Consider the following 14,847-nt stretch of genomic DNA (forward strand, 5'->3'; position numbering starts at 1 on the left):
GGTGTTGCACTGACGGAAGTGCCATCTTTTTATGTGAGGTTCTAAACTGAGGCCCTGTCTACCCCTCAGGTGAATGTGAAAGATCCCAAGGCACTATTTCCAAAAGGGCTTTCATCTTGGTATCCTGGCCAATATTTACCCCTCAACCAACATCACTAAAAATCAATTGCTCTAGTCATTCTTGTGGGAGCTTGCTGTAAGCGGCTGCGATTACTATATTTTCATGAATTACAACAGTGACCTCACTTCAAATTTGGGATGTCATGAAAGGCACCATCGAAATGTATGTTCTTTAAAACACAGACACCTGCCATAAGTATCATTTATGTTCCTCCAACAGCAATTATATAAGTTAGACACAAGGAGTCGCTGGAAATGTGCACTAGCCAAAAGGATTAGAAAAGTGTCAGTATTTCAAGTGTCAGGACTGTTTCTGTCCATCATTAATCTCTCTCTAGCCCTGCGATTGGGCTTGCTACATATTTGCATATTCATCTGTACTTTTCTTTTCCCTAGCATTCTCTGCTTTTTTTCCATATTTTTGTCTGCATCTGTCTGCGATAAAAGGAAACCAAACTATATGTGGCAAAATAAATGGCAAATGCTGGAAATCTGGTGGAAAAGTGGAGTTAAAGCGATAGGATTGCGCAGGGTTGCAATGGACATTTGGCCCATTGTCTGGGCCTGCTCAAGGCCCCAACCAGTGATGTCCACCCGCCCCTCTTTCGGCTCCTGCGCACCACTGTCCTCATCTAGTGAAGGAAATGGCGGCTTAATGCTTTGGGCTCAGACAAAGGGTGACCTCCTGAAACCTTGACCTGTCTTTTGTCTTCAGGTGCCGATGGGTCTGCCTTGTATTTTCAGCTTTTTCTGTCCTTGGTTAATAAGTTTGTACCGTAGAGGCATGAACGCTTCCAGGCATAGTTCACAAGAAGACTGATGACAGCTTTGAGTCTACCAGATGTATGCTGGTATGTATTTTGAAAGCATGTTAGAGAAGCTGTAATCAAATCCTTTTTATATATAGTAATATTCACATCCATCAGATATCCCGATGCGCTTTACAGCCAGTGAGTTACTTTGAAGTGTAGTCACCTTCGCAGTGTCAGCATTTGCGGCAGTCAATTTGCACCCAGTGAGATTCCACAAACACAGTAAGGGGAATAAAAAGAAAGAATTTAATTTCTGTGCACACACCCCAAAACACTTCACAATGTGACAGTCAACTAACACACAGCAAGTTCCCATCATAGGAATTAAATAAAAAAAGATGTAGGTGTTGATTGAGGGATACATATTGGGCAGGACACCAGGAGAACTACCCTGCTTTGTGAAATAGTGCCATGAAATCCTTTATGTTGATTTTCTGTCTCATCTGAAGGAACTCTCTCAACGCAGTCTGATCTTTTGACTCTGGGTTGCAAGTGCTAACCGCTAGGCCATAGCTGATGGACTTCTTATTGGTTATCTGCTAAAATGGGATGTACCTAATTGAGACAGGCAGACATCAGCATCAAAGAAATTCCAGAAATATGATATAGAGAGGGGAGCTATTACAGTCAGGTTGGTTGTTTGCAATAGCTGCTCCAGGTCTGCGAAAACAACTGGAAAAAACAGCTGATCTGGCAGCATCTTGGCAGAGAGTTAATGTTTCGAGTCCGTTATTTTTGGATAGAAGCAAGCTGATTAGGATAGGTCATATTAAAGGGCAAACAATATCCAACTGTGTTCTGGATGGCGAATCTGGTATATCTCATCATGCAAGTTACCATTCTCTTCAATTACTCTGCTTGAAGTCTGGTGCAGACATGATGGGCTGAATGGCCTTTCTGCATCGTAGCTTTTCTATGATTCTACGTGAGGGCACTGCTTGCAACTGCTGGACGAAAACCTCAAAGCTATGCTGTAGCTAATTAGCTTACATCAGAGTTCCAAACTTTGGAGAGTGGGAAATAAGGCAGAGTTTCTCACTGATGGGTAGTAAATGCCTGTTAATTAAGTCCCCACACAAAAGTGTTTGTCAATATTGTGTGCAAGGCATTTTCCACTAAAGTTAGTTCCCGTGTCTAAAATGGCACCTCGCTAACTCCAGCTACAGTTAGAGTTCAATTTTCATTAGCCATTGTTTAGAACTGAGTTTCTTTTCACCTGGTTCTGGATAATTGTGTAAGGCAGGTTTGAACTGGTAGTGTCACAACTATACTGGCTAAGCTCCAGCTGCTGCTGCAACCACGTGATAGGGCTTGGACCTTATCTTGCTCACCTTTGACTAGGTATTCTGGACTTGGTAAGTGAGCTGTGTGTGTAATTGTGTGTTTATTAATGTTGTATATATTTTTAACGTTACACTGAAGCCTCAACTGTCCCAAGAAATTCCTCCACCCCCCACCCCCCTAATGTTAGTTACTGTGTTAGTTACTGGTGTTATTCTGTTAAAATCTGAACTGACATTGAATCATGAAGATTTTCAACATTTGAAAATTTGATGCATCTTGTACCAGTGCAGGTTTGTGTTGATATCAAAACTTCTGAACAGTCTTCAGCCCTAACTCGTTTTCTTATCAAACCTCGCAACTCTTTACTTCCAACAGTCTTTCTTCCCCGCTACCAGATGCAGCAAGACATGACTTATTATCTGACCAGTGTTGCTTGATTTTCTCCACTATGCTACTGCTACTCTCTAGCCTTGCCAGTAGCCTGCACCGAGTCTCTCTACTGCATCAAAAAATGTTTCTGCTCGAATAAATGTCTAGCTTATTTTCAATTTATAAAAAAGATAGAAGTTGACTGTGAAATTAGAAAGGGGAAAATGTCCATTGACGGGTGTGGTGAGTTGGTTCATTGGCTTCGATCGTTTTTTCTCTAGTCATTACTTCCAGTGCAGTACTGAGGGAGTGCAGCACTGTCAGAAGTGTCGTCTTTCAGATGAGACATTAAACCTGTCTACGGTATTAGGTAAAAGATCCCATGGCATTTCAAGGAAGAGTGGAGCTGTTCTCCCTAGTATCCTGGTCTCAGCCAACAACCAAAAAATTATTAACCAATGTGGGAGCCTGCTGTGTACAAATTGGTTGCCAGCTTTTCCTACATTGCAGCAGGGACTAATTTTGAAACACTGTTTTATTGCTTGTAAAGCACTTTGGGATAGTGTAATGTTCTAAATGTTGTGATGTAAATGCCAGTTCTTAGCTGAGTTCTCCCTTGATAGAGGAAAGGACAAGCCCTGGACAGACTGTTGGACCTCTGAATGCCAAAGTAGTTTGTCTACCTAATGTCTGGTTTTGAGAGGCAGGGTTCCCCACCAGAATTGTTTTCTCTTTAAATGCTAGTGACGTTTTTTTTACATCTGCCTTATCTGTATCACGCTGCAGGGTTATCGTGCGGGCAATGTGCTCGATTCTGGGTATGTTTGTCACACAGCGTGATTCCAGGCATCGAGATAAAAATGTCAAAATCTACATCTCTAATCACATCACCCAGTTTGACCACAACATATTGAATTTCCTCACAACCTGTCACACGGTAAGCTCAAATATCATTAATCAAGTCTGTACTCTATGTTTATTGCAGTGGGATGTGCTTCTGCATGCTGGATATTTTGATCAACTAATAAACTGGCCTTGTTTTGGTCACCTCAAAGTCATGAACAAGAATCCTCAGGAGCAGGAAAAGACATTGAACCCCAAAAATACACCCACTCATTGACCATCTCACCATCTATCCCCATAGCCCCCTCCCTCCAGAAGTGACTCATTTCTTGGGCTGGCTTATCCTACTTGTTTCCCTGACATTACCATTCCACTTTTGGTGAAAAAGATCACTGCCCTGCACCCACCCCAACTTCTTAATATAGCTTCCTTGCTTTTTAATTTATGTGCCCTGGAATTTGTAGCCTCCCAGTTGAGTTCCTCAACTTTGTTCATTAATTGCCTTTGTGACTGTGGGACAAGTTGGTAAATTTTGCCCAGGTAATGCTGTGACTGATCAGACTGTGGCTTTCAATCTCCCATTGGAACAATGTACTTCTGAAGGTAAAATTAGAGCAAGAGTTCAGCCCCTTGAACCTGCTGCACCACTCATTCAGACCATGGCTAATCTAGCTCAGCTATAGCATTCAGCATGATCCCCATATCCCTTGATTCCCTTAGTATCCAAAATTCTGTAGCTCTCTGACATGTATATACTCAGATTATCCGCAGTTCTCTGGTGCAGCAAATTGCAATGGTTCACAACCTTCTGAATGAAGAAATTTCTCTTCATCTCAGTCTTCAGTGGTCAACTCTACCCTCTTATGACACTATGCCCCCTAATTCTAGACTCTCCAAAGGGGGAATAGCCTCTCGGCATCCACCCTGTCAAGTTCCATCAGAAATTTATATGTTTTGATCAGATCACTTCTCGTTCTTGTAAATTTTGAAGAATTTAGGCACAGACTACTCCAATCTCTTTTTGTGGAACAAAGACAGGCCCTTTGGCCCTCCAAGCCTGTGCCAATCATGATGCCTAACTAAACTAACAAAAAAACCTTCTGCCCTTACTCGGTCCATATCCCTCTATTCCCTCCCTATTCATATACCTGTTCAGATACCTCTTAAATGTTGCTAATGTGCCTGCTTCCACCACCTCCTCTGGCAATCTGTTCCAGGCACCCACCACTCTCTGTATGAAAAAAATCTCCCTTAAACTTTTCCGCTCTCACCTTGAACATGTGTCCCCTTGTAATTGAACAATCCTTTCATCCCGGAATCAGTCAAAGATTACGCTTACTGCAAGGGTAAGTATATCATTTATCAGCTGCCAAGAGCAAAACTGTAACAAAAACAGAAAATGCTGAAAATCTCAGCATCTGTGGAGAGAGAATAGAGCCAACGTTTCGATGACCCTCAAAAACTCTGACTCTGCTCTGATGAGGGGTCAACCCGACCTAGCGTTGCCTCTATTCTGTCTCCATAGATGCTGTCAAACCTACTGAGATTTTCCAGCATTTTCTTCTTTTGTTTCAGATTCCAGCATCCGCAGTATTTTGCCTTTAAGAGCAAAACTGTACCCAGTACTGCATAACCAATTTAACCAAAACCTTGTGCAATTGTAGTAATATTTTACTCTGTACTTACTGGTGCCAGAAATATATCCTCTTGCTGTGAGGTCTGTACTTGATGGAAAATGGAGTTGTAAGAGGAACAGTCCTTCTCTTTCCTGTCTTTACCCTCTTTTGATCACTTAACCAACTGGTGAATTTCTTAGATGTTCTCTCCCTGCTCTCCAAATTAACCTGGATTTTAATCCTTCACTTGTCCCAGGATTGTGGTGGTTTTGGGGTGGCATGGACAACATATATATGGTGATACATCAGGCATCACATAAAAAGGCTTGATGGGCTAGAGTGTCTTTTCCTGTATCTCATAAGTTTAAGTTTATTTATTAGTGTCACAAGTAGGGTTACATTAACACTACAATGAAGTTACTGTGAAAATCTCCCAGTCGCCACACTCCGGCGCCTGTTCGGGTACACTGAGGGAAAATTTAGCATGGCCAATGCACCTAACCAGCATGTCTTTTGGACTGTGGAAGGAAATTGGAGCACACGGAGGAAACCCACACAGACATGGGGAGAACGTGCAGACACCGCACAGACAGTGGCCCAAACTGGGAATTGAACCCGGGTCCTTGGTGCTGCGAGGCAGCAGTGCTAACCACTGTGCCACCATGCTGCCATTGCTCCATAAAAGGAATGTGGTTCAAAGGTGTTGCAGGTTTATGTGTCCTCCCCATCCTCCTCTTGTAACAAGCTAAGAAGTTTGAAGAATAGCCCAACGTCCCTCTTTCCATTGGCTTGTTGGAGCCCACACGGCCCTTCCCATTGCTGTGTCCACTGGATACAATGGATTCAGTGAGCTTATCCAGTGAGCTGATGATCCACATGATCAGGCAATTTGCATCTTGGATTGCTGGTCTGTGCACAATGGCCACATGGTACTGTGGCTTCAAGAGCAATGGAAAATGAGCAGAGCAGTGCCTTGAAATATAGTCTGGGTAAACCAGTGTTCGGAAGAAGGGAGGGTTAATACCTCAGTTTTCGACCCTTTGCTTGACACCTCCAGCATCAACCCATCAGTTTAATTTTGTAGTGGGTGTAAGAAAACCTTTGCTTAATATTCATTGTGAACTAAATTAACTGTTTATGTTTAGCCCTTGCTAGAGGGACAATCTGGCTTTGTAAGCTGGGCCCGTGGGTTCCTGGAGCTGGGATGGATGGACAACCGGACACGTTTGGCGGAGGCACTCAGACACTACAGCTCCCTTGAGGGAGCACGTGGTTTGCTGCTGTTTCCAGAGGACGAAACTACCAGTGGAAAGGTTGGGCTTCTGAAATTCAGGTACAGTTCATCATTCATAACAATTGGAATGTAGGGTCCTGGAGTCTGGGCTCAATTAGAGAAATAGAGAGGATTGTCACCTTTCACAACCTGGTCATCACAAAGCACTTCACAGTTAGGAAAGGACTTCTTTTGTGGTGTAATTACTATTTTAAGGGAATGCGACAGCTGATTTACATGTACATACTGAATGAGAAATTCCTCCTGAATACACTCAACAAATTTTTCTCCATCCAAGCCCCGAATACTATGGCTGTCCCAGTCAATGTTGGGAAAGTTAAGTCCCCTACTATTACCACCCTATTTTTCTTGGAGCTATCTGTAATCTCCTTACATATTTGCTCCTCAATTTCCCACTGACTATTTGCAGGTCTATAGTACATTCCTGTCAAAGTGATTTCCCCCTTCTTATTTCTCAGTTCTACCCATGTAGACTCAGTGGGTGAACTCTCAGAAATATCCCCTCTCAGTACTGCCATGATGTTTTCCCTAATCAAATCCCCCTCCTCTTTTACCTCCTGTTCTACCTTTCCTATAGCATCGGTACCCTGGAACATTGAGCTGCCAGTCCTGTCCCTCCCTTAGCCAAGTGTCAGCAATAGCTGCAATATCCCAGTTCCATGTACCCATCCATACCCTATCCCTGTTCTAGATAGATAGTTTCTTGATTAATAAGGGGATCAGGTGTAATGGGGAAAAGGCAGGAGAATGGGGAGGAGAAAAATATCAGCCATGATCGAATGGCGGAGCAGACTCGATGGGCCGAGTGGCCTAATTCTGCTCTTATGTCTTATGGTCTAATGCTGGAGGGAACCCTGAACTACTCCTTTTGAGAGTGCTACCCACTGAGCCATGACTGATACCTTAGGGCCCATTTCTGCTATGGTTAGAGTGGACAGGAAGAGGAAAGAAATTCCAGTAAACAAACATTTGTTTTTCATCATATTGGTCTCTTAAGTACATTGAGTGTGTCTGTGTAAGTGATTTGTCTGTTTTTATTTCTGTTCTAGCTCCTGGCCTTTTACTATAGATAGCATTGTTCAACCCCTGGCATTAACGGTAAAGAGACCCTTCGTATCTGTGGTAAGTTATACTTGTCTGTCGGTGTTGATGGAGGTTTCCCTTTCGTGCAGCCTCCCGCCCCTCCGCTCCAATCTCTCCCATCATTTTCTGCGTCCACCCCCTCGCCTTCCCTCATCTCTGTCTGTACAGAATGAAAAACTTTGTGTTATGTAATTATACATCTGGAGGAGAGGCTTGATTTGGCTTTTGATTTGATTTGGCTTGATTGCACCAGCTTCTGAATGGGGTGTGGGCATTGCTGGCAAGGCCAGCATTTATTCCTAATTGCCCTTGCATGATTGGCTTGCTCGGCCATTTTAGCGGACAGGGACTGTGATACACAGAGTCGAATCCCAGTCTGTTTTCGCCTTGCTGAATTCGAACAAGGGGCAGCTGGCGATTGGAAAGTTATCCTACGTGGCTGTCTGGTAAGGGTGGATTCACAATCTGAAAGGCTACTGGCACTCGCTGTGTTGGCTTATTTGAGGGACTGAAGTGTTGGTGCCCATGAAACAATCACAGCACAAGTCATTGCCTTTTGGGGAAGCCGCAGATTATTCCGAACACCAATTGCCTCCTGTTATAGAATAGATTCATAGAATCCTACAGTAGAAAAGGCCATTCGGTGCATCGAGTCTGTACCGACCATAATCCCGCCCAGGCCCTATCCCCATAACCCTATGTGTTTACCCTGCTAATCCCCCTGACACTAAGGGTCAATTTAGTATGACCAATCCACCTAACGCGCACATCTTTGGACTGTGGGAGGAAACTGGAGCACCCGGAGGAAACCCACGCAGACACTGGGAGGATGTGCAAACTCCGCATAGAAGGTGACCCCAGCCAGGAATTGAACCCGGGTCCCTGGCGCTGTGAAGCCACAGTGCTAGCCACTGTGCCGCCCTGTTCTGACAACTAGATATTGGTTTTATTCCCTTGAATGTTCTCAACCAGCTGTTTTTTTGCCATGTTGAGCAAATGCTATCTTGTTTCACAGTAAGCATCATGCTATTCTGAAACTACACGGGAAAAGAGAGACAGATGAGAGAGGATGAAAAAGGTGACAGACCATTGAAGATGTATCTATTTTAATTAGCCATGGAAGGGCAGGCCTGAAGGAAAAGAGTTGGTGCTTCCTGAGATAATCTGGTCCTTAGATGCCAACTGAGCACCATTTCCTGTGTGTATTGTACAATTTCTAAAACATCCTATTTGTTTAAAGCATAGGTGGCATTACATAACAGAAAATTCTTCCACATCTTTCACTACATTTCTGTTAAGGGAGTATGGTTTGGTGACAGTGAGGTTATTCATTTGCTTGTCAGGCAGGTACGTGCACAGATATACGCGCACACATACATTCATGTATGCATACCTGTTCAAAAGGACAATTGAACACGCAACCTATTCTGCACAGAAACATTGAAAATTTGCAGCACAGAAAGAAATTGAATCCGTGCAAGCCAAATAAAGAGCTATTCAGCCCTTTCTCCTTAGCTAGTGCGTTACCGCACTTTTACTTTTAAATGCATGTCCACCTGCGTTAGTGCCAGTTAGCCTGGAGTAATCTCTCCCTGTGGCAGCATCGTGGGGAGAGATGTCAGTGATAGGGCAGCATATCAATGCAATTGAGATGAGAAGTTGTTTAAGTTTATCAGTGTCACAAGTAGGCTTACACCAACACTGCAATGAGGACAAAAGAAAAAATGCTGGAAAATCTCAGCAGGTCTGGCAGCTCTGCTCAGCTCAACTTTGACAAAGGGTCATCTGGACTCGAAACGTCAGCTCTTTTCTCTCCTTACAGATGCTGTCAGACCTGCTGAGAGTTTCCAGCATTTTCTCTTTTGGTTTCAGTTTCCAGCATCCGCAGAAATTTGCTTTTATCCACTGCAATGAAGTTACTGTGAAAATCCCCTAGTCACCACACTGGTGCCTGTTCGGGTACACTGAGGAAGAATTTAGCATGGCCAGTGCACCTAACCAGCACATCTTTCGGACTGTGGGAGGAAACTGGAGCAGCCGGAGGAAACCCATGCAGACACGGGGTGAATGTGCAGACTGCACACAGACAGTGACCCAAGCCGAGAATCAAACCCAGGTCCCTGGCTCTGTGAGGCAGCAGTGATGACCACTGTGCCACCAGGCTTGAGATCAGGTAGCAATGGGGTGTGCTTGACTACAAGCCTCTCCTTCCCCTGGGGCACAATAGCAAGCAGTGTGTCGAGGCACCCGCCAGAAAGTGGCCCCTTGGCACATAACAGGTTCTCTGATAACAATGATCGATTAAAGTTCAAAATTAACAAAAACTTGCATGGAAAATGTGTTTTTAAGGAACAGAAATGGAACACTGGCCTTTATGTGTAGAGGACTAGAGTACAAGGAAGTAGAAGTCATGCTTCTGCTATTCAAAGGTGCTAAGAGATAGGTTGCAAATCAGCCATGATCTTATTAAATGATGGAACAAGCTCGAGGGGCCAAATGGCCTACCCCTCCTATGAGAGAAATCAGAAACATAAAGCACAGAAAGGGGCCATCCAGCCATCATATCTGTGCCAATGATTAGTCCAACAAGGCACAACCCTTATCTCTTTGTGATGTCTAATTGGATTTTGATTTATCCCAGTGCCTAATTTATTTGCCATATCCCATTATCCCCAACAATGACCGTTTTTGTGTTGGCACCTTCAGGAGTGAAAGGGAGGAAAATGCGGGGCAGGCAAGCAGAAAGTCAAACCCAGGCGGGGCAGCCTAGAAATCGGCATTTTATGTGAATTATATCTCAGTGATCTCATGACCAAGGGGTGGGGCTCGCTCGCTTGCTTATGAGAACAAGGCTGGATTTGAGATGGAACCCGGCATGATCATGTTCCTCTTACTACCCTCCATCTCCGGTTCTCAGTTCACGCTTTCCAGCCTTGGTTAGGTAGGGGAACGGATTCTCACTTGTGAAAGTTATACTATTGTTTTCCCCCCTTTCTCCCCTAGAATGTCGTCGAATCCTCTTGGGTTACCGAGTTGCTGTGGATGTTTTTTATTCCCTTCACCGTTTACCAAGTAAGGTAGTAACTGTCGCTAACTATCACTGGGGGTACAATCGGTAAGGTTGAGAGAACTTGCTCGTGTTTGGCTGACTCCTTTTATAAGATAAGTCTGCCCCCACCCCCATCTCCATATTGGATGTGCGACGGCAGCGTCCCATGTTACTGTTGCACACAGGACTATTGGGATCCTGATGGCTTCGTTCGTTTAGGGATCCTCGGCTGATTACTTAGTTTTTATGATCTGTCCTTGAGTCTCAACAGAGCCACATGTCCCTGTGTCCTAACTTTGACGTAATCAATAAGCATGTAAGTGGATTGAGGCCATTCCAGCCATCCAGCAGCCTCCAACTGTGTATGATCTCTTAACTCTACCAGCACCACTATTTTTGCAACTTCACCCCCCACCCCCCAAACAGATACTAGTCCTGCTCCATTATAAAGGTGCTGATTTACCCCTAAGCAACTCACTTCTCTAGCTTTGGGCGAGGTGGAGGGTGTGCAAGGGAAAGATATTGGTCTAGCCTTCTAAATGTTTGGTAAAACTGGAGGTTTGCTAACAAATATCAATCAATTACTCCTCTTCTCCAGTTAACAAATTCACACCCAGAACTAAATGATGTTAAAACTGTTGGCTGGAGAGGGGGATGTTTGAAATTTTACTTGGCCACTTAATGTTGCAAGCAAATATTCTTATTGTACATCTTAAAGAAGAAAAAATTGTCCTTCATTACTCAACTGGGGTAAGCTGGTGGTTATGATGCTGAGCTGCTAAGCCAGAGGTTCCAAGCTTAAATCCCTTAGTGGCATGTTGTGACACCGGCGTGGGTGGACCTCCTGCACCATTCATTTGGAACACTGGAGGAGGGGTAGGCCATTCAGCTCCTCGGGCCTGGTTTGCCAACTCAAATGAGATCTAGGCTGATCTGCACATCAACTCCCAATATGTTGCCTTGTGCAAGGAAATGACCATGAAAGCTGCCAGATTATTGTGTAACCTCCAACTCTGTTCATTAACGCCCTTCAGGAAAAGGAACCAGCTCACTCTGACCAAAATTCCAGTCTCACGCAATGTGGTTGACTCATTGTGGTCTCAGTACATAATATTGCCTTATCAGAACAGATTGTCCAAATTATCGAGTTTTCAGCTTGATTCAGTAGTCGCACTCTTGCCTCCATTCAGGGTAATGGGTTCCCGCCCCATGCCAGGACTTGAGCATGTTGATCCTGCACTGAACACTGAACTGCTGGTGGTACAACCTCTGAAGGCTGCACCTTCCCCCTCAAGTGAGTCAAAAAGACAAGGCATGTTCCTGGAATCCTGATCAATGCTCTTCTCAAATAAAGACCAAAAGCAGATTAGCTAATCATTTGCTTCATTGCTGTTTGTGGGACCTACGAAAGCACTTCATTGGCTGTAACATCCTGAGGAGCATTAAAATGCAAGTTTTTCCTTTTCCCAATACAGAATTAGTCATCTGAGTCTCACCCCCATGTCACCTTCAGTTATGCGCTTAGGAACTGCAGAAAGTTAAGATGTAAATTTCAAGGATCTTGTTGCCTCTCTGAAGACGAAAAAATGACTGTAATTTTCTCATTGATATTCCCCCTCTTTCCCTATGACTAACCCTGGGGTAACAGATCACCAATGTAAAATGTCCTTTTCTGTTTCTGCTAATTAGAATCATAGACTCATAGAATCCCTACAGTGCAGAAGGAGGCCATTCGGCCCATCAAGTCTGCGCTGACCACAATCCCACCGAGACTCTAACCCCATAATCCTATGTATTTACATTAACTAGTCTCCCTGACGCTAAGGAGCAATTTATCATGGCCAATCAACCTAACCCGCACATTTTTGGACTGTGGGAGGAAACTGGAGCACCCGGAGGAAACCCACGCAGACACGGGGAGAATGTGCAAACTCTAAACAAACAGTGACCCAAGCCAGGAATCGAACCCGGGTCCCTGGTGCTGTGAGGCAGCAGTGCTAACCACTGTGCCACCGTGCTGCAGTTTCAAGTTATTCATTGGCGATGTATAACTTGAAACTGCCCTTTTCTGTCTATCCTGGCAGCTTGCTCGAGACGTGAAAAACTAATTCCACTGCTCTGCTATTCCTATAGTACCTTACCTTTATTTACTTTATTCTGCTGCAAATATAACTGATTTTGCCTTAAGAGATGCCGTGATCTCTGTCTCGACCAACCCCTGTGGCAAAGCATTCAATGCTCTCTGCCTGTAAAGAAATTTCTCCTAACATTCCTCTTCACTCTCTGACAATTTACCTATTCATAATTTAAAAATCTTGATTGAGTCTTCTCTGATCCATTGAAAGTATCTTCACTAGTGCCTTCCAAATTTTCCATCTTGGTATCATTCAAGTGCAGCTACACTACAGACTCTGGATTAATATCTTTCCTGTAGTTGGGCATCTAAAATGTCAGTGCTCAATTCTAACTATGATCGACTGAATGTCTTATACAAATTTATCATTTCTTCTTTGCTCTTGTAGTCTATGTCCAGATTTATAAGACGCAGCATGCTTTTGGACCTTTTCTTGACTGCCTTATTTGCCCGTTTGGTCTGGTGGCAGAGTGGTTATGGTCCTGGACTTTGCAGCATAGTGGTCATGAATTCAGTTTCACAATAGCAAGTTGAGGAATTTATTTCAGTGTGCTCAGTAACTTGTGAGCTGTGACTATGCCAGGGTAGTGAATACAGCCAACTGTTCACTAATGAGAAAGGATTCCATTGCCCTTAGTCTGCCCCACTAGCATCCGACTCCAGCTTCACACTATCTGATGGCTCTGGGTGGTCTCAGGCTAACTGGCAATGAATAGTGCACACACCCAAATAAATATTAACTTTCTCTTTATCTACATTCTTAATTGCCCTGTGAATGTATTCATTCTATATATATATATATACTCCCTCACACTTACCTACATTAAACTGCACTTGTCTGCTCATTGCATCAGTGTTCAGAAGTCACACTTTATCAGTGAGTAATGACAAGTTATTTCAGCCATGAGTGGTAGCTGGTGCTTGGAAGTAGGAACCTTGTCTTCTTTTTGCCCACCACCAAGACTTGAGACCAATTATAAACACTAACTGAGATCAACTAAACTGGTGTGAGTCAAAACTGCTGTTGATGGATCTCACCTGGGCAACACAAACCGTCATCAAGTTAACCTTGCTTCATATAACTGTCCAAAGTTAGGTTTGGGAATAAGTAGCCTTGGGAACACCAGCTGTCAAAGTAGTTTGGGAAGTGAAGCAAAACTATGTATGAATGCCATAGTGGCTGACTGTTGCTATCCTTCCTTATAGTTTTTTTGTGTTTTTGGTTCCTGTAGATGGCTGTCCAGCATGTCCCAAATGGATGAAGAGTCGGAGGAAGAATTTGCAGTCAGAGTCCAGGAGGTAAGTTGGTTGATGATCAGGACATTCTACTGGGAGCATTCACTCTGAAATATGGCCCCTGAATTACAGCAGTGGCCACAGTTTGGAACTTTGGCAACCGAAGTGAGTTCGATAAATCTTTGTCCTTTCTACTAAGATTTGAGAAGCTAGTTTCGCCTATATGAAAACATTCATTACTGTTTCAAAGCAGTCATCTTAAGACTAGAAACAGCATACAGTCCTATGGCTTGGATGTAAAGAACTTTGCAGGAATTGCAAGCAGTGTGTGTTCAGGCCTGCCCGTGATACTGCGCCTTGAAGGTAGCTGAAATTTCTTTTGAGTTTTGCTTCATATTAGATGATTTCTGATATTTAAATTAATTCTGACTTTATAACCATGATTAAAGCTTTATTCACTGTTGCTAAAAACATAGAAACTAGAAACAGGAGTAGGCCATTCAGCCATTCAAGCCGGCTCTGCCATTCATTTTGATCATGGCTGATCATCGAATTCGATATCCTGATTCCCTTTTCCCCCCCATATCCCTTGATCACTTTAGCCCCAAGAGCTATATCTTTTCTTCTTGAAATAAGTAGCAATTTAGATTAATAAGGCCACATGAAACACAAAGCACTGGGTTCATTTCCAGAGAGAAAGAAAAAGAATTGATAAATGGGAGAAATTCATTGTTAAACTTTGGTGAGTGCACAGTTCTGGTCTCCATTTTACAAAATGGTTTGGGAGGGGACCGGAGAAGGTGCATAAAGTTTGCTAGAACAAAGCTTCTAATCTCTTAGTTCCAGTATCAGAAAAGGCTGAACAAGCAGAGACTGTTTTCTCTAGCAAGGAAGACTGAGGCTGATAGAGGTCTTTAAATTTATGAAGGGTTAGATCAGATAAACCCAGAGAAAACGTTTCCACTTGCAAGTGACACCAGAACTAAAAATCACTAATTAATCCATAT

The 14,847-nt window shown here is 43.6% G+C and overlaps 1 protein-coding gene across 4 annotated transcripts in view; it reads left to right on the forward strand.

Annotated features, from left to right (window-relative positions):
* aup1 (AUP1 lipid droplet regulating VLDL assembly factor) overlaps positions 1 to 14,847 on the forward strand; it is a 43,391-nt gene that overhangs the window by 13,148 nt on the left and 15,396 nt on the right. For 2 of the 4 annotated variants that reach the window (XM_078224384.1, XM_078224395.1), the window contains exons 3-7: positions 3,372 to 3,522; positions 6,190 to 6,377; positions 7,388 to 7,460; positions 10,425 to 10,498; positions 13,837 to 13,903. In XM_078224384.1, coding sequence (XP_078080510.1) covers positions 3,372 to 3,522; positions 6,190 to 6,377; positions 7,388 to 7,460; positions 10,425 to 10,498; positions 13,837 to 13,903 — 553 coding nt within the window. Of the gene's footprint in view, positions 1 to 835; positions 972 to 3,371; positions 3,523 to 6,189; positions 6,378 to 7,387; positions 7,461 to 10,424; positions 10,499 to 13,836; positions 13,904 to 14,847 lie in introns of those variants that run through there. The other 2 variants (XM_078224410.1, XM_078224402.1) reach the window with 2 other exon arrangements.

This window comes from Mustelus asterias, chromosome 1, assembly GCF_964213995.1.
Source record: "Mustelus asterias chromosome 1, sMusAst1.hap1.1, whole genome shotgun sequence".
Taxonomy (NCBI): Eukaryota; Metazoa; Chordata; class Chondrichthyes; order Carcharhiniformes; family Triakidae; genus Mustelus; species Mustelus asterias.